The sequence below is a fragment of the Lagenorhynchus albirostris genome, chromosome 11, assembly GCF_949774975.1.
Source record: "Lagenorhynchus albirostris chromosome 11, mLagAlb1.1, whole genome shotgun sequence".
Taxonomy (NCBI): domain Eukaryota; kingdom Metazoa; phylum Chordata; class Mammalia; order Artiodactyla; family Delphinidae; genus Lagenorhynchus; species Lagenorhynchus albirostris.
Window position 1 is genome coordinate 61,972,816 of NC_083105.1, and position 19,478 is coordinate 61,992,293.

Below are 19,478 nucleotides of genomic sequence, written 5' to 3' on the forward strand. Positions count from 1 at the left end.
CGTCCCCCTCTCCTGACTCCGATGGCCAGAGCCTCTCATCTCCTGCAGGACACTCCTGCCCTGCTCTCCACCCTCATAGCACGCAGACTAGCTCCCTATCCTGAGGGCTTCCTCTTCTCACCGACACTCTCCTTCTCTGGGAGCTCTCTTCTATCTGCTCTCCAGATGAGTCTCCCCAAACCTGTTTCCTAGTGAAGCAAGAGGGAAGGGGGCAGAGCACAACCTTTGAAAGAATGACATAGCCCAGAGGACACGACATAAACTTATTAGAACCAAATGGGTCCAAGACGGCAGACAAGTCGACTTCCACTAGACCTCGAGCCTCAGGATACGTTCATTGTAACACATCAAGCTAAATGACACACCACAGGTGCCATGACAGTTCCAAGACCAACCTTAAGGATCAAAAAGTGGGCGGTGGCCCAATTCCTGGAAATCCCCGCCCCTTCCTAAAATAGTTGGAATACTCCTCCTACTCATTAGCCTATGAAATTACCCACTCCTATAAAAACTGACAACCCCATACTCTGGGGCCTTTCTCGCCTTCTGAGAAGGCCCACGCTCTGTCTGTGGAGTGTGTTTCTCTCTAAATAAATCCACTTCTTACCTATCACTTTATCTCTCACTGAATCCTTTCTGCAATAAGACATCAAGAACCTGAGCTTCATTAAGTCCTGAAACCAGGTGTGTGATCTCAGTTGGCAGACTGTGGGTTTTGGCCGGGTTCGAGGCCCAGCCGCGTGGGTTCAAGTCCCAACCCGTGGTACACGGTTTCTTCCATCAGAATTCTCTCCACTGCAGCTACGCTGCTTTTGTCTCCTTGCACCTACACCACTGTCTGCGTCCTGGGGGCGCGTGCCGTTTCCCTCTTTGCTGTCTCCTCTTTCTTCTTGGTCTCCTTGCACACTTCTCTCCTCCAGCCCCCCATGCCTCCAGCCCCTGGTGCACAGGGTAGGTCTCTGCACTGACAGTGCCCCCGAGGGCAGTGAGACGGTGGCAGGCTACCAGCAAGCGGAGCATCCCAAGGGAAATGCCAGTCCTGGCTCTCCATCTAATTTCTTTTTTTTATATATATATTTTTTAACATCTTTATTGGAGTATAATTGCTTTACAATGGTGTGTTAGTTTCTGCTGTATAACAAAGTGAATCAGTTATACATATACATATGTTCCCATATCTCTTCCCTCTTGCGTCTCCTTCCCTCCCACCCTCCCTATCCCACCCCTCCAGGCGGTCACAAAGCACCGAGCTGATCTCGCTGTGCTGTTCCATCTTATTGCTGAAAAAGACTTAGTTGGATGCTTTTCAGCTGAAAGAGATGATTAATTCAGCCCTGACCTTGTTCTGTCTTTGTTCATAGACAAATTCTTTTACTTAAAAAGAAACCTTTTCATTTGTGTTTCCATTATCACCTGTGATTTTCCCTGCCTTCCAACTGGCCCTGCCAGTTGACAGGAAGGTCAGCAAAGCTGCTGATAAGCGGAGATTAAAGAGGGCTTGGCTCGTGGCAAGGGGGCAGTGGTCTACTTGCTGGCAACATGCTGCGCTTGCTGGTGTTCACCACGCTGGTCCTTCACGGTAAGTGGGTCATCTGGCTGGAGTTCTGTAGGGAGGGAGATCGAGCAGGAGGGTGGAAAGCTTTCCTTAAGCCCAGGTCTGCTCTCTATCCCAGGATGGGAAGGAGACCCTGCCTGTGAGTCTAGCGAAAACTTTATTCTCCTGGAGCCCATGATAGAAAAGGTCGGGGGCCTCTGCTTGAAAGTCCCCTGAGCCATGAAGCAGAGAGAAGCCTCTTCCAGAGCCCTGGGCTCCCCCACCAACCCCACTGACAGGAAGACGTCCTCAGCGGGAATCTGGTGGCATGTGCACTGCTGTCCCTGCCCCCTGGAGAATCCCGCCAAAGCACTGTGTGTGGGAGGGGGAGGGGGGGTCAGGGGTGGAGGGTAGGGAGCGGGGAGTCACCTCAGGCCAAGGGTGACCCTAAGCAAGGCTGAGACCATGAGGAACCTCTGGGGCCTGGCACGGCAATGTGAGATGGGTCCTTGTAACATGCCAAAGTTCTGGGGACATGTAGGGGAAGCAGAAAAGCAGAAGGCACTTAGACTTATCTGCTTTCAAAAGGGGCTCAGAGAACTCACAGCCGGGCCCCTCATTTGCTAGGGAGGAACTGTGAGTTTGCAGACAAAGCACAACTGCCACCCGCCCTCCCACCCTGAGCTGACCCCATGCTTAGTCATCACTCACTTTTCTTCTGCCCCACAAAGGACATAGTGCCCAGGACTTTCCAGAAACCAACGCCCGGGTAGTTGGAGGGACTGAGGCCCGGAGGCATTCTTGGCCCTCTCAGGTGGGTGTTCCTTCACAGCCCCAGACTGCCAACGAAATAAGAGTTGCCCGTGTCCTGATATGCAATATGACGTATGTTTGTGTATATCCTTATCAACAGGAAGCTCTCCAGCCGCCTGGATTCTAGCTTTAAAAGATGAATGGGACGAGGCTTAGGAATTTTTTTCTAAGTGCAAAACACCAACCACACTCACTCTCCCAGGCACACACCCAAACACAAACCACATTTACACTCCCAGCAATACCTCTGGTGCCACACTAGCAAGACTGTGTGCCAGACCCACACCTCAGACTCTACACACCTTCACACACACACACACACACACACACACACACACACCCCACTCCACGCAATTCGTGTCGCACATGCAAACACACCTCTGCCCCCAAATGGAGCACGTTGCTCGTCTGGCTATTTAAAGAGTTTCCACTTTCAAAATAGGGCAGCTAGGCTGTGATTTAAGCAATCCTACAAGTGTAAAACTGGCAAATTCACTGGTGAATAGCCATACTTTGAGAGGAATCACTGCGATTAGAATTAAATTCAATTTACAGAAGTTTGTGCCCCAATTTTCAGGGGTAGAGCTATTGTGTGATATGAGGCAATGAAGGAGGAGGCGTGAACTGATAAAAATGAATACTCCGGTGGTGTTTCTAAGTATCTGCTGGGGTGAGGGGACAGGGTGTATCTTCAAAACTTCGGAGGGGAGTTCTGGGGACCTAAGTTTGTGGCTTAGGTGATGGAGCAATTCCATGGCTACATTTCCTTCCCAAGAGGGAATGGAGGTAGAAGGACCTGGGTTCCTGGCCCTTTGCAATAATATAGGGTAACGAGGCTGAATGCACTGTGTGTGTATGTCTTTACTCCCCCTTCCATGTACACAGCAAACATCACTAAATGACGGAACACTCTTTTCTGCTGGTCCCAGGGGCATCTACACGCCCCTTCTCACCACTACTCTAGGTAGCCTCAATAACAAAAGGTCAAATGAAAACAATTCGCCATCTCTAGCCCAGAAAGTTGGAGAATGTTCTGAGGTACGGCAGGAGTTTAAGGAGGTAACACATGGCTGGGGTCAATGCCTTTCAAGAATCACCAACCTATCCCTCTTTTCTTCTCTCCCCATCTAGATTTCCCTCCAGTACCAGTCTGGAGGTTCCTGGTTTCACATCTGTGGAGGGACCCTCATCAGACGGAACTGGGTGATGACAGCTGCTCACTGTGTGGACAAGTGAGAAAAACAAAGACCAGCTTTTCTGAGCCCCTGGGAGGGGAAGAGTCTGGTCCTTCTGGAGGAATATGTATGTTTGACCGCTCAGGGCAAGACTTTAAGGAGGTGTTGGGGGGCCTGCGGGGAGGTAGTAGGATATAATGGAAAGTACAAACTATAATGTCAGGCAAACTCAGGTTCACCTCCTGTCCCAGCTTCTTCTAGCTATGTGAACTTGGATGGCTTACTTAGCTCTCCAAGCTCTCCCTCCCTTATCTCTACCTACTTTGTAGAATTATTGTGAGAATTAGGTAGGTAAATATTTAAATGCCTAGTCAACGCCTGACTGGTAACCATTTTTTCATGTTTATCGTGAGCAGTGGTTCTTAAATTTGAGCGTGGATCAGAATCACCTGCAGGGCACAGATTGCTGGGCCCAGCCCAGTAGAGTTTCTGATAGGAAGGTCCAGGTTGAGGCCTGATAATCTGCATTTCTAACAAGTTTCCAGGTTATATTGATGCTGCTGGTACAGGGACCATGCTTTAAGAACTACTGGTCTAGGACTTCCAGTGGTTAAGGCTCCATGCTTCCAATGCAGGGGGCACGGGTTCAATCCCTGGCCGGGGGGTACTAAGATCCCGCATGCCATGTGGTGTGGACAAAAAAATATTAAAAACAAAAGAACTACTGGTCTAGAAGTTTATATGTCCTTCGAAATCCCTCTATGGGCTGAGAGCCATTATTTCATTTATGCTCAGCCCACCTCTCCCAAGTTATGAGATATTCAGCCTCTGATGTTTAGCTTAGTAAATTGGGAACATGAAGTTGATGGTAGTTTTTGTCACTTCCACAGGTTAGCAAATTGGGGATGGGAGGGTTGGTTACTTCCTCATCTTCCAGGGTCTTCCATCCTTCCACTGCCTGGGCCAGATAAGATGGATTCCTGTCCTAAAGATGAGATGTAAGATGGCTTCCCAACTTTTCTCTAAGAGGGGAAAAAGAAGGATCACTCAGGGTTTCCCTCTCTCCCTCCAGACAAATGAGCTTCCGTGTGGTGGTTGGAGACCACAACGTGAGCCAGAACGATGGCACCGAGCAGTACGTGAGAGTGCAGAGGATCGAGGTGCATCCCCACTGGAACAGCAATAATGTGGCTGCAGGGTAGGGGCAAGGCGGGGCTAGCCTGGGGCTGGGAGGTGGAGGGCTGACTGGCCAGCCATGGGGTCTTGGCTTCCTTCACATTTATCCAGGAGGAGTCTGAGAATTAAGATGTTGGAGGACTTGAGAATGTTTGAAGATCTTTGGGGATTTGTTTGATCTACGCTGGTTTGCATGATTGGATCCCCTGAATCTCCTCTGCAGAGTTTAATGTTCCTGTTTCTATTGTTAGTTATTATTCATTTTATGGAATAGACTCCATCAGCAGAAGTAGATTTCTTAAAATGAATCTCACAATGAGAAAAGTCCTGCAAGACTGAGCTGTAAACTTTTGGAAAGGAAGTAGTTAAGATGGTAGCCAATTCTATAGCGTGGGTTCAAGTAATTCGGATATTTCTGCAGAGCATTTGACATCTTTCTCCTCTGAGAACTCTTCTCTGCTACGAAGATCAAAGCACTCTGCTCCTTTCCGAGTCCCCATTCACAACGAAAGAAGCGAGCTCCACTCCCCCCTGGGTTGCAGACCAGAGCTAGGCGACAATGCTGAGACGTCACCAGCAGGGGCCGCTGTTAAACGTAGAATATCCTACAATCCAAATGCGTAGTTCCTCGAATTTGAGTCTTGGCGAGTCAGTCCCCTCCTTCTTCGAAGTCATTGGTTTCCAATTCCATGGACACACAAGGTTTAGGGAGGGCTTGTCCCTATGCTGACTTAAAGGAAGGCCTGGTCCTGCAAGCGAGCGGTCTCCTTTCCTCCCGCAGTTATGACATCGCCCTGCTGCGCCTGGCCCGGAACGTTACCCTCAACAGCTATGTCCAGCTGGGTGTTCTGCCAAAGGAGGGAACCATCCTGGCTAACAACAGCCCCTGCTACATCACAGGTTGGGGCAGGACCATGAGTAAGTCGCCTACATTGGCACCATCCACCACATGGATCTTGATTAGGTAGCTGAGCTTCTGGGGCACTTTTTCTGTGGTCCTAGGTGTTCAGAGCCAAAGACCAGGAACCAGAGATAAAATAACTGGTTCATGAAATCAAGCTAAGAACAAGCCATGGAATAGTCAAGTCAGAAATTCTCAGATTCTTATAACCAAAAAAAAAAAAAAAAAAAAGATAGACACCTTACCTCAGAGAGTATTTTGTTACCAGCCTCTCATTTTATACATAAGGAAACTGAGGCCCAAAGAAATTAAAGACCTTAAAAAAAAAAAAAAAGAAATTAAAGACCTTGTTCAACATCACATGACCAGGGAATTCCCTGGTGGTCCAGCGGTTAAGACTCTGCGCTCCCATTGCAGGGGACCAGGTTCGATCCCTAGTCAGGGAACATAGATCGGGCATGGCACAACTAAGAGCCTGTATGCTGCAACTAAAAGATGACGCATGCCGCAACTAAAGGATACTGCATGCTGTAACTAAAAGATGCCTCATGCCGCAAAGAAGATCTCTCACATGGCAACAAAGATCCCATGTGCTGCAAGTGAGACCCAGCACAGCCAAATAAATTTTTTTTTTTTTTTTCTGGTACGCGGGCTTCTCACTGTTGTGGCCTCTCCCGTTGCGTAGCACAGGCTCCGGACGCGCAGGCTCAGCGGCCATGGCTCACGGGCCCAGCCGCTCTGCGGCATGTGGGATCTTCCCGGACCGGGGCACGAACCCGTGTCCCCTGCATCGGCAGGCGGACTCTCAGCCACTGCGCCACCAGGGAAGCCAAATAAATAAATATTAAAAAAAAAAAAATCGCATGACTAGTTAGTAACTAGTTAGCTGGGGCCAGAAGGCAGGTATCCTGGCTTCCGCCTTGGTGGTCACGACACCATCACGCTGGCTTCATAGACAGTCTATAGGCTGTGGGCTGGAGTGAATGAGCCAGGGGTGGCTGCAGGTCCAGAGGAGTCGAGGCAGAGGAGGCCTCAGCTTCTTCTGGTCAATCATGGGAAGATTTCTGGAAGGAAAAGTCATTAGATGACATGGAAAGGTGGGAGAGGCTATGAGCAGAGATAGTTAACAAGGGTAGAGACAGCAGGCCTGGCACAGAAGGCTGTCAGCCATCAGACAGGATCTGAGCTCTGGAGGGGAGGCAAGGCCTTGCTGGGAGCAGCCAGTCTACTGGGGAAACCTGGGGCTGAGAGAGACACATGCTTGTAATCCAGCTCTGCTCCCAGTTCACTCAATGTCATTGTAGTTCAGTTTCCTGATCTATGTATAACATGAAAGGATTGTTGTAAGTATCCAAAGAATAATTCATGTGCAAAGCCTTTGAAAAGTCAAAAAATGCAGATAGGGCTTCCCTGGTGGCGCAGTGGGTGAGAGTCCGCCTGCCGATGCAGGGGACACAGGTTTGTGTCCCGGTCTGGGAAGATCCCACATGCCGCGGAGCGGCTGGGCCCGTGAGCCATGGCTGCTGAGCCTGCGCGTCCGGAGCCTGTGCTCCGCAACGGGAGAGGCCACAACAGTGAGAGGCCCGTACGCAAAAAAAAAAAAAAAAAAAAAAAAAAACTGCAGATAAAGGAAAGCTCTTAAGAAATGGAAACAAGGGTGCATAGTCCCAGTTCTGCTTCACAGGATTTACAGTGTAAGGAGGAAGCAGGACAGATAAGTGATTAACAAATAAGACCATTCTAGTTACTTAATTAAGGTATCCATGAGATTAAAAAAAAAAAAAAAGCAGGCATAGAATTAGTGGTTTGGAACCTGGGAACAGTAGTCAAGGATGACTCCTTAAAGGAAGGTGCCTGTAGCTTTTATATAAAGAGAGACAAAAGGAGGATCTATGACATGCAATGGGCAGAGAAAAGGAACTTGCCCTGACCTCAGCTTTCATCAGAGCTTGGCAAGGTTTAGCCGGGTGTGGAAGGTTTTTTTTTCCCTGCATAGCAGCTGGGGCTGACCTCCAATGCTGTGTGTCCTGTTCAGCCAATGGGCAGCTGGCCCAGACCCTGCAGCAGGCTTACCTGCCCACCGTGGACTACGCCACCTGCTCCAGCTCCTCTTACTGGGGCTCCACCGTGAAGAATACCATGGTGTGCGCTGGAGGAGACGGAGTTCACTCTGGATGCCAGGTGAACACAGGCGGGAAGTGTCAGAAGTCTCACCCCAGGCCCCTCCCCTCTCTGTTTCCCATCCCCCAGCTTTTACTCACCTACTTCACACCTACTCCCACTCCTGTGTACAGACTAACCTTTGTATTCTAGCATCTGAAGGAGAATGATTCTGTGCTACTAGGTCTATATTCACAGAATCTCCAAGTTTAAAGGAACCTTAAAATTCATCTTGCCTATTACCCTCCCCCACCTCAAAAGTTTGTATGTGGCCCAACATTTGTGTGTTGGTATATGTGAGTGTTCTTTAGAAGTTATTTGTGCCCTAGATTTTTTTTTTAATAATTTTTTTTTTTTTTTGGCTGCGTTGGGTCTTTGTTGCTATGTGTGGGCTTTCTCTAGTTGCAGCGAGTGGAGGCTACTCTTCTTGTAGTGCATGGGCTTCTCTTGTTGCCGAACACAGGCTCTAGGCGTGCGGGCTTCAGTAGTTGTGGCTCGCGGGCTCTAGAGCGCAGGCTCAGTAGTTGTGGCTCACGGGCTTAGTTGCTCTGCGGCATGTGGGATCTTCCCGGACCAGGGCTCGAACCTGTGTCCCCTGCATTGGCAGGCAGATTGTTAACCACTGCGCCACCAGGGAAGCCCCTGTGCCCTAGATTTTTAATGGCTGCCATGGGGCTAGGCCTGGAGTGGTGGTTGTAACTGTGTATAAGTTAGCTCCTCTCCCATCAACCCCAATTTTTCTTATAGCTCCTCCACCACCACCCTTTTGACCCAATATTATTGATAGCAGAATGTATACAGGTGAATATGGTAGGGGAAAGTGCACAAAATAGTTTTATAATAGTATATATATAAATCATCTTCTATTTAGACAAGATCAATCACCAATGCACCATCTTACAGATTTCTTTTTTTTTTTTTAATTTTTATTGGCGTATAGTTGATTTACAATGTGTTAGTTTCAGGTGTACAGCAAAGTGAATCAGTTATCCATATACATTTATCCACTCCTTTTTTTTTTTTTTTAGATTCTTTTCCCATATAAGCCATTACAGGGTACTGAGTAGAGTTCCCTGTGCTATACAGCAAGTTCTTATTAGTTATCTATTTTATATATAGTAGTGTGTATATGTCAATCCCAATCTCCCAATTTATCCCTCCCCCACCCTTATCCTCTGGTGACCATAAGTTTGCAGATTTCTTGATGCAGTTCAACAAATATTCTTGATCATCTGCTAAATACTAGGCACTGTGTTTGATTCATCTTTCTATGAAAGATACAAAGATAAATATAAACACAGTGTCTAGTGGAAGAATGGGAAGAGCAGACATAGAACAGAACATTGTAATACAATGTGGTTAAGTGTTATAACAAAAATGTGCATAGGGTGATATGGGAGTTCAAAAGATAAGTACTTATCTCCGCCTGTTGGTGTCGGAAAAGACTTGCCTTCCCTGAGAAACTAGAGTCTGTACTGAGTCATAAAGCTTAAATAGGAGAAAGCCAGGCAAAAAAAGAGGAAAAGATATTCAGAGAGAGGGAACATGAAGAAAGGCATGGCCCAAGAACCTAGAACACATGGAGAATTATAGGGCATTCCCTACCGTTAGAGCAGAGGTCAGGGCCCACAGCCTCCAAGCCCAGCTTGCTGCCTGTTTTTACGTGGTCCATGAGCTAAGAATGTTTTTCACATTTTTTAATGGTTGGGAACAAATTAAGAAAGGCATAATATGTCATGGCACATGAAAAATATAAAATTTCAGTGTTCGTTAAAAAAAACTTTTATTGGAATACGGCCTTACTTCTTCATTACGTATTGTTTATGGCTGCTTTCACGGAGTTGAACAGTTGCAAGAGAGACTGGCCTGCAAAGCCTGAGATATTTACTCTTTGGCTCTTTACAGAAAAAGTTTGCTGACCTCTGGGCTAGAACATAAACTATTACCATACTAGGGAATGTCAGGAGATGACACTGGAGACAGGTAGGAGCCACACAACTTAGGCCTTCAAATGTCATGCTTGGGGACATGAACCTTTATCTTAGGCACTGGGAAACCACTGAAGAGTTCTAAACCGGAGAACAGCATGATCAGATTTGCCTTTTAGAAGCACTCTCTGATGACAAGGTAAGCATGGTTTTTTTTTTTTTTTTTTTTTTTTTTTTTTTTTTTTTTTTTGCGGTACGCGCGCCTCTCACTGTTGCGGACTCTCCCGTTGTGGAGCACAGGCTCCGGATGCGCAGGCTCGGCGGCCATGGCTCACGGACCCAGCCACTCCGTGGCATGTGGGATCTTCCCGGACCGGGGCACGAACCCGTGTCCCCTGCATCGGCAGGCGGACCCCCAACCACCGGGCCACCAGGGAAACCCTAAGCGTGTTTTTGAAGAGAGCAAAATTAGCAGGGAGACTGCTTAGGAGACTCTTGCAATTATCTAGGCAAGAAATCTGAGGGCCCGAATTAGGGCAGTGGAGAGGAGGAAGGAGGATCAAGAATGACTTCCAGGCATCTGATTTAAGTGATTTGGGGGAGGTGTTTGTTGCCTCTATGAGACAATATTTATAGGATTTTGGAGGGAAGGTTGAGTCTGACAAGTTGAGTCTGAGATCCCAGTGGGACATTCAGTTATAGTTAACTGGTAAGAAACTATATATAAAGAGAGTGGAGCCTGAAGGAGAAAGCTAGGTTAGAGATAAGCTTAACGGGAAATGAGATCCCTCAAAGTCCCCCACCCCCCATCCCCACCTCCCCCAGGGAAAAGTGGTAGAATGAGGAAAAAAAAAAAAAGTGAGCTGGGGGGAAGAACTGTGATAACATAAATATTTGAGTGCTTCAGAGATAGTTGGAGGACAAAGGACCCGTAAGGATCTAAAAAAGAGATAAGAGGAAAGCATAGTAAATAAAGGTTTCACAAAATCTCAGGAAATACTGATAGATCATCACATCGTATATACCTTGCAGCCAGGAGCCACGGCGGATAACTGAAAGTGGCTACTTCCACAGTTGGCGCGTCACTGGTAACTACAGCTAGAGCAGTTTCAGTGGAGTGGTGAGGGCAGAAGCTTGATTGAAGGGTAAGGAATGAAGAGGCAACACTGGGTCATTTGTAGAGATGTGGATGGACCTAGAGTCTGTCATACAGGGTGAAGTAAGTCAGAAAGAGAAAAACAAATATCGTATATTAACACATATATGTGGAATCTAGAAAAATGGTACAGATGAACCTATTTGCAGAGGAGGAATAGAGACGCAGATGTGTGGACATGGGGCAGGGGGCAGGGAAGGGGCGGGGGGGATGAATTGGTAGATTAGGTTTGACATAAATGCACTACCATGTGTAAAATAGATAGCTAGTGGGAACCTGCTCTATGGCACAGGGAGCTCAACCCAGTGCTCTGTGATGACCTAGATGGGTGGGATGGGGGGCGGGGAGGTCCAAGAGGGAGGGATATATAGCTGATTCACTTCGTTGTACAGCAGAAACTAACTCATCATTGTAAAGCAATTTTACTCCAATTTAAAAGAAAGAAAGAAAGAAACATAGCAAAGAACGTAGAATACTCTTTCAAGAATCTTGGATGAAAGTGAGGAATTTTACAAGTCTGGTAGCTTTAAGGAGGATGACAGTCATGGAGGGGGTGGATCTTTTAAGAGGGAAGAAAATTAAGTATGTTTCTGGGCAGAGAGGAAAGGATCCTGTAGAGTTGGAGAGAGGGAAAAAATGGATGACACAAGATCCCTGAGGAGAAGGAAGAGATGAACCAAGAGCACAGGTGGAGCTGGCCTTGAACAGAAGAGGGACACAAAAATGTGCATGGACATGAAAGAGAGTGCAGGCTGGGTAGCTGGAAGTTGGCAGGTGTTCTGCAATCTTCCTTCTATTTACTCATGAACTAGGAGTCAGATTAAATGCTGAAAATGAAGGGACAAGGGTTGTTTGTGTCTGGACTGATTAAGGTGAATGGGTTTAGAAAGACTGGCCTCCATGATGTTACTGATATAGGCTGAGGTTGGAGACCATGCAATAATCAATAATGGATATATGATTCACTCCATTCAAAGATCTAGTTGTAGGGAATGGATTAATCCAGGGCTGGGTTTTCATGCATTATTGGGACATAAAGACAAGATTGCAGATCAAATGCAAGCTCCAAGCTAGGTGGAGAAGGAGGCTGGTAGGCTGGCTGAAATAGTAGAATCAAAGATTAAAGGGTTTTTTGTGTGTTTGTTTTAAAGATTTTTTTTTTTTTTTGATGTGGACCATTTTTAAAGTTGTCACTGAGTTTGCTACAATATTGCTTTTGTTTTATGTTTTGGCCCTTTGGCCGCAGGGCATGTGAGGTCCTGGCTCCCCAACCAGGGATCGAACCCACACCCCCGCCCCCCGCACTGGAAGGCTAAGTCCCAACCACTGGACCGCCAGGGAAGTCCCTAAAGGGTTTTTTTTTTTGTAAGCATTTAGAACTACGGAAGTAAGGTGAGCAACTCATCCCAATTTTCCCAGGACTTCCCCAGTGTCAACTGAAAACAAAACAAAACCGCACAGCCTAAAAGTTGAGAGTTATGTTTTATTCAGTGATCTTACTAAGGACTATAGCCCGGGAGACAGCCTCTCAGACAGCTCTGAGCAACTGTTCCAAAGAGGTAAGGGAAGGAGCCAGGATATATTAGAGTTTTTGCTGAAAAAAAAACATGGAGACAACCATCAAAGATTACTGCTAATAACAAGAAACAGACATTTCAAGTGAATGATTTTAGTGTTTTTCTGTGTTTGGGAAGATGCAAGAGTCTGGGCTTACAGAAATCATTCCTTTGATATGCATTGTAACTATCTAGGGCCAGTATCATTTTTCTCCATCCTGAAATCCCCTCAGGATATGGAAGGTGGCTGCAGTGGCTGGTGGCTTGATGACAGGCAACATTCCTTGTTTCCCAGAATGGAAGGCAAAATTCTTTGTTTACTGACATGGCAGGCAACATTTTTTTGTCCACACCAGTGTCAAAACTTAGAAGTCCTATATCCTGGGAACCCTACCTGCAAGTTGGGAAAAAAAAAAAAAGATGAACACATAAGTCAAGCTCTTACAGGTCCTCACCAGCCACCTTCACCTATAACCTCTTAAGGTTTAACCTTTCTGAGTTTAATTCACTTTGTTCTCTCTCAAGGCCTTGAACTCTGAAAAACAAGAGTACTTTTCTTCTTGCTGCCACTCCAGATAGGCAATTCTCTGAAGCGATTGTGTCACCAGGTCTCTTCCCACTGGAATTTCCCAAATATTGTGTCTTTGTTTTCTGGGCTTTCAGATTTCTGGGTCCCAGCCCTTTTCCTCAGAGTGGATTCACTAAGCCCCTCTCACCTCAATCCACCGTCTCGCACCGAGCTCTTTCCCAGCTCTTCCTTCTGCCCTGATATCCTCAGCCACACCCCCCATCGCTACAGTCTTTGTTTCTTTTCAGGTCAATTAGCATAAGGAAATCGTATGATATACAATTCAATTACCTTCCATTCCTCTAGCTTAGAAATACTGTCAAACCCCTATTAGAATTTGAGTGGAAGATATTTAAACTGTTTTGTTTTGCATTGAGTACAATAGTCTAAAGGAAGCATCTTCTTTTCCTAAACATAGTTGGGATGGGGTACAGCTATTTCCTTTTTAAAAGAGTTATCCGCAATTTGAACTTTTGGTCTCTTTCCCTAGTTCTTCTTTTTTTAAGTTTTAATTTTTATTGAAGCTATGTGTATTAAACTGCTTAAGGTGGCCAGTAAAACGATGAGGCCTAATAGTGGGAAAGAACAGTCATAGTGTTCCTTCCACCACCTCAAGCTCTCCCTCCCTAGAGGGGACCACTGTCAACTCTTCAGCTGATTTCTTTCAGTGTCTACTTCCACCTCTCTAAAAGCATATACTTATATTGCCACTTAATTTTTCAGCTCAGGCATTATGCAAGGTGTGCAACCTCTCTTCCTTTTACACATATATACTTGCCCCCAGCATGAACTTTTCTATCTGCACCCACAACCTCCCCAAATAATTTTGGTTAAATTAACATTTAGTATTTATTATGATTATGTAAAATGCTATTCCCTGCATAATTTTGTTTTCCCTGGGGTTGATAATTGTCTTTTTAAATTTGCATAATGTATACTCAATTTATCACCAGTTCAGTCCCAAACTCTCCACTAATTTATAAGTGACCTATTTTATCTTCTCTTGTTCTGTATCTTGGTATGGGTCTATCTGCATTCATTTTGAGGGACATTTAGTGGGTTTCTTCATTCTGGAAACTCCAGATCTTTGCTTCTGAAAATGTTTATTTATTGATCATTTCCTCCCCTCCATTTTTATTTTCTCTTTCTAGAATTTCCATTATTCACACATCTACCTCCTAAATTGGTCCTCTTATTTTCATATTTTCTCTCTATATTTTGTCCACTTTATCTCCTAACCCAGTCTTTCATTTCTACTGTCATAATTTCCAAAGGCTCTTTTTGTTTTCTGAATGCTCTAATAGCTTGCTGTTCTTGTATCATGGTTGCAATATTAATCATAGTTTTGTTGTTTATATTCTTCTCCCTGCATAATCTTGGTTGCCTTCATTTTTTATTTCTTTCTCTTTGTTTTGATCTTTATTTATTTATTTATTTTAATAAGGAGGTTTTAATTCTTTTAATTTATTTATTTTTAAATTTATTTTATTTTTGCCTGCATTGGGTCTTTGTTGCTGCGCGCGGGCTTTCTCTAGTTGCCGTGAGCGGGGGCTACTCTTTGTTGCGGTGCGCGGGCTACTCATTGCAGTGGCTTCTTTTACTGCGGAGCACGGGCTCTAGGCGTGCGGGCTTCGGTAGTTGTGGCTCACGGGGCTCTAGAGCGCAGGCTGAGTAGTTGTGGCACACGGGCTTAGTTGCACTGCGGCATGTGGGATCTTCCTGGACCAGGGCTTGAACATGTGTCCCCTGCATTGGCAGGCGATCCTTAACCACTGCGCCACCAGGGAAGCCCCTTGATCTTTATAATTGAGGCTTTCTTCAGATGTTTGGTCATCCTTGACCATATGCTCTTATTTCAGAGTCGGACAGTGAAGAGCTGATAGGTAGCTCTGAGCCTTAGGTGGTGTTCATCTATAGTGAACTGCTTTGTCAGGGGATCTGGCTAGGCCATTTCATTGGGGGACTTCCAATGTTAGTATCTTTAGATCTTCCCTCTTGTGCTGGTCAGATTCTCCAAAGAAATATCTTCCAATTTTATGTCTGGAATCACAGAACTGACATTCTGGGAACTGAGTAAGGAAACGAGTGTCAAGGTCAAAGTCTGTAAACTCCGGTTTGTCTGATTCTAAGCCCGAGCACGTAACCACTACCCAATACATCACTTTCTCTTCTCTTTACGCCAGTTTAATTTAACATGTTTTGACTACCTACCCTGTGTCTAAAGGCTAAGTCTAATTAGACCCATTGGTCTGAATGCTGGGGATAAATAAATCATTAGAACAACTTACTCCTCTCACCCCAGGTTCAATTTAAGTCAGTAACAGCTATTGAGCCTGAGATGTTCAAAGTTCTATGCTAAAAAAAAAAAAAAAAAAAAAAAAAGTTCTATGCTAGCATCGTGGAGAGGAAAATATCAGTAAGATGCAGTTCCTGTCTCAAGAAGCTCACAGATAAGTGTGGGAGATAGAAACAAATTATGAAACCAAAACACAAGGCAGAATATGACATGAGTGCTACAAAAGAAAGGAAGAAGTGCTATGGTCGTTTAGAAAGGAAGAGGAGGTTCATCTTGATTGAGGGGATATGAAGGAAGTGGGGATCTTAATTGGAGCTTTTAAACAGTACAGGATTGTACAAAGAGAGATGGGGGTGGGTGGGTGTAAGCAGAAACAAAGGCCCAAAGATCAAAAGATGTGGAGTTTTAGGACACTGCTTCTCCTCTCCACAGGGTGATTCTGGGGGTCCCCTTCATTGCTTGGTGAATAGCCAGTACACTGTCCACGGTGTGACCAGCTTCGTATCCAGCCTGGGCTGTAATGTCTCCAGGAAGCCCACAGTCTTCACTCGGGTCTCTGCTTACATCTCTTGGATAAATAACGTGAGTCCTCTTAAATGATGGTTTGAAATAGGGTTACCTGGAGACCCAAGCACTGGCTGGGTTGGGGAGCAAAAGTTAAGCAGGGGAAGCCATCCTCTTCCTCACCGCATTCAAATGTTTACTCCTTTCCCTTCCTCCATAGTGTACTTTCGCTCGATAATGTTGCCGTCCTGAGTTCCACTTCACATACCCACTAAGAATGCTTCACTGTATTGTTTACTGCTTAGGGTAGGGTGGGTGGTGGCAACAGCAGATCTGAACCAGATACATATCAGTGTTGTCCAAAGTCAAAGCCAAGGGGAAAATGGCTTCCCTCTCCTGGGCGAGGGAAGAGGCACTAACCTTCTCCTCCACCAGTTCTTTCTAAGGGCATCATGGGAATTTGCTCTACCCTTTGCCAAGAGGTTTTACCACCTTAAACAATGCTTGAGGGTTAGGTGAGACTATACCTACACTGACCTGGTGGTAGAGCCTCACACCTATACCCTCCGGTCTTCAAACACTTTTTCTGGAGTCTTGTGGCATGAACCTTGACTCACAACCGGTTCAAGGTCTGCCCTTGACACTGAGTCTTGAGTATGTGCCTATAACACTGAATTGTCCTGACACAGCTGAGAACTACTTCCTGCCCCCCCCCCCGCCATAAACCCAGTACAGGGCCATGCTCAACTGGGAGCCCTGAAGGGAAAAGAAAGGAGGTGGGCAGAAGTTACTGACTGGATATAACCGGTTTTTCGTTCAGGTCACTGCCAACAACTGAACATTTTCTTGTGTCCAACGGCCTTCCCAAGATGATTCTTAGATCCACAGCAGGACTTGAGGCCATCCAGGAAAAACCATTCTAACAGACTACTGAGCCAGATGCAGAAATGCAAATAAAATTGAATATATATATTACCCTGTGTCTTTTTTTTTTTTGCAGTACGCGGGCCTCTCACTGTTGTGGCCTCTCCCATTGCGGAGCACAGGCTCTGGACGCGCAGGCTCAGCGGCCATGGCTCACGGGCCCAGCCGCCCCACGGCATGTGGGATCCTCCCGGACCGGGGCACGAACCCATGTCCCCTGCATCAGCAGGCGGACTCCCAACCACTGCGCCATCAGGGAAGCCCCCTGTGTCTTTTTATTTGTAATTAAGCCCTCTAGTGGAAATGCAGTTACAGGGCCTGAGTTGGATTTCACCACATTTCTGGGCTCGTTCTTCCATTTGCTGCCATCTCTATCAGTTCACAAACTAAGCCAAGTGAGAGTGGTCTTACATTGTCCTTTTTGGATTATGTTAGGACCTACTCATCCATTAATCTGCCCATCTGTCCCTCCTCCCAAACATATTTGCTATAGTCAAAGGCACAGAGGGCTTTAAAATGTTCCTGAGTGACGAAATGTGCCCTGACTCTCCCAAGTAGACTGTAGGCTTGTCCTTCTTTTGTTTCTCCCTTCAGTGCCTAGAACAGTGTTCACCCCAAGGTTCTGAGTCATGGCAACTACAAGGATACACTAAAGATAGGAATACAGGATTAGGTGGTAGGTCAGATGCCAGCAGACAACGTAAGTGACAAATTAGAAAGGAGACAGAGAGGAAAGAATAGAAAAAAGGAGAAAAGAAGATAAGGAACAAAGAAAGGAAAGGGTTGAGGGGAAAATAATATGTGGTCTCAAACTAAGTATGAGTCAGCACTTCAAGGCTGGACAAAAATAAGCAACAGATCCGGGGTTCTATAAACCACAGAGAACTGGGAAGCTGATAATTCTGTCCTATCCTGGCCAGGGCTCAGTCTGTTAGAGTGGCCTGTGATAGAGTGAAGAAGGAACTGAAAGGAGAAGGCTAAGAGGGTGACAAGTAGCTTTTCATAGTGATCGCTGAGGACCAGACAAGAGGTACCGGGAGAGTTAACATTACAGCAGGAGAAACTGGCTAAGACCAGTCTTGCAATTTATAGGCTGCTGTGTCAGCAGAGGCCTCTAGAACGGTGTATACACCAAAAGAAGCTGGGCTAGACAGGACACCTTTATTCCCAACTCACAATTCACTGCCACTGAGGAACTGGGTAACCTTGGGCAAGTCACCAGCCCTTTCTGTTACTCAGTTTCCCTACCTAGTTAACTTCTAAAGATGTTTCCTGCTCTAATAATACTATATGATTTGGTGACGACCAATTTCAGTTCCCAAGGGATTGGCACTGAAGACGGTTTCTTAGGAAGCAGTGGCTGGGCTGCACTGCTGAGGATTCCTGACAGTGACCCAGGTATCAGCCTCCTTCTGCTAGTGACACACCTGTTGTCATCGCCATCTCTCCTCAGTGTTCCCACAGCACCACAGTCCTCCCACTTGCCCCCACTTCTCCCCACCCGCCGTGAAGTCCTTCCATTTTCTTCACTTTGCCTCTTCTAGACCATCCCCACAGCTAGCGTTATAACAGAATAAACCCTAATGACCTATTACCTGAAATTTTTGTATCCATTTCTAGAAATGAATTAAGCACATAACATTATAAACATCTGATTAACAACCTACCTCAACTTCCAGACATTAAGCATCTTGAAGTCAGGGATCACATTTTATTTATTTATTTATTTATTTGCGGTACGCGGGCTTCTCACTGTTGTGGCCTCCCCCGTTGCAGAGCACATGCTCCGGACGCGCAGGCTCAGCGGCCATGGCTCACGGGTCCAGCCGCTCCGCGGCATGTGGGATCTTCCCAGACCAGGGCACGAACCCGTGACCCCTGCATTGGCAGGCAGACTCCCAACCACTGCGCCACCAGGAAAGCCCAGGGATCACATTTTTAAAATTTATTCTTGGCTTCCCCAACACTCAGCAATGCCTGTCACATGGTTGACCCTGAGTGCAATATGCCTTTTTGGGAGAATGACCTGAAAAACAGTAGCAGAGAAGGCCCTCCAATTTTGTCTCAGACCTCCAGCTTCCCTCGCCAGTCCTTAGGAAGTGTATTTTGTCCCTCTTCCTTTCTTTCGGGGCATTTTACTTGTACTATAAAATCCTTGAGTGAGCAGCTCCTCCAAACCCAGAGTCCTAATTCCCAGCTATCCCCTCAAACATGTCAGGGAGTTACTTTCTTTTCTTTTCTTTTCTTTTTTTTTTTTTAAATGTGGTCCTCTCTGCATTAGAAATTAAGTTGAGTTTTATTTTAATTAATTAATTAATTTATTTTTGGCTGCTTTGGGTCTTCGTTGCTGCGTGCAGGCTTTCTCTAGTTGCAGCGAGCAGGGGCTACTCTTCGTTGCGGCGCGCAGGCTTCTCATTGCGGTGGCTTCTCTTGTTGTGGCGTGTGGGCTTCAGTAGTTGTGGCATGGGCTCAGTGGTTGTGGCGTATGGGCTTAGTTGCTCCGCGGCACGTGGGATCTTCCCGGATCAGGGCTCGAACCCGTCCCCTGCGTTGGCAGTGGGATTCTTAACCACTGTGCCACCAGGGAAGTCCCAGGGAGTAACTCATTTGGAGACCTACTACCTAGAGAAGAAACTGTTATAATCTGAGCAGTCCCATCCCAAGTTACACAATTGATATCCTCTCTCCATCTAGTACACTGTACTAGTTCCTCCAGCTAGAAAAATCTGCTCCCCACCCCCAGCACAGGCTTCCATACCTTCATCCTCAGCCTTTTTTCAATAAAGG

The 19,478-nt window shown here is 46.2% G+C and overlaps 1 protein-coding gene across 1 annotated transcript; it reads left to right on the plus strand.

Moving 5' to 3' along the window:
- Nucleotides 1–1,369: 1,369 nt before the first annotated feature.
- Nucleotides 1,370–16,714, plus strand: CELA1 (chymotrypsin like elastase 1). The gene is made up of 8 exons (XM_060164902.1): nt 1,370–1,579; nt 2,266–2,348; nt 3,479–3,579; nt 4,595–4,720; nt 5,480–5,616; nt 7,635–7,780; nt 15,696–15,845; nt 16,588–16,714. The coding sequence occupies exons 1-8, from the start codon at nt 1,540–1,542 to the stop codon at nt 16,603–16,605; spliced, it is 801 nt and encodes a 266-aa protein (XP_060020885.1). The 5' UTR covers nt 1,370–1,539; the 3' UTR covers nt 16,606–16,714.
- Nucleotides 16,715–19,478: the final 2,764 nt, after the last annotated feature.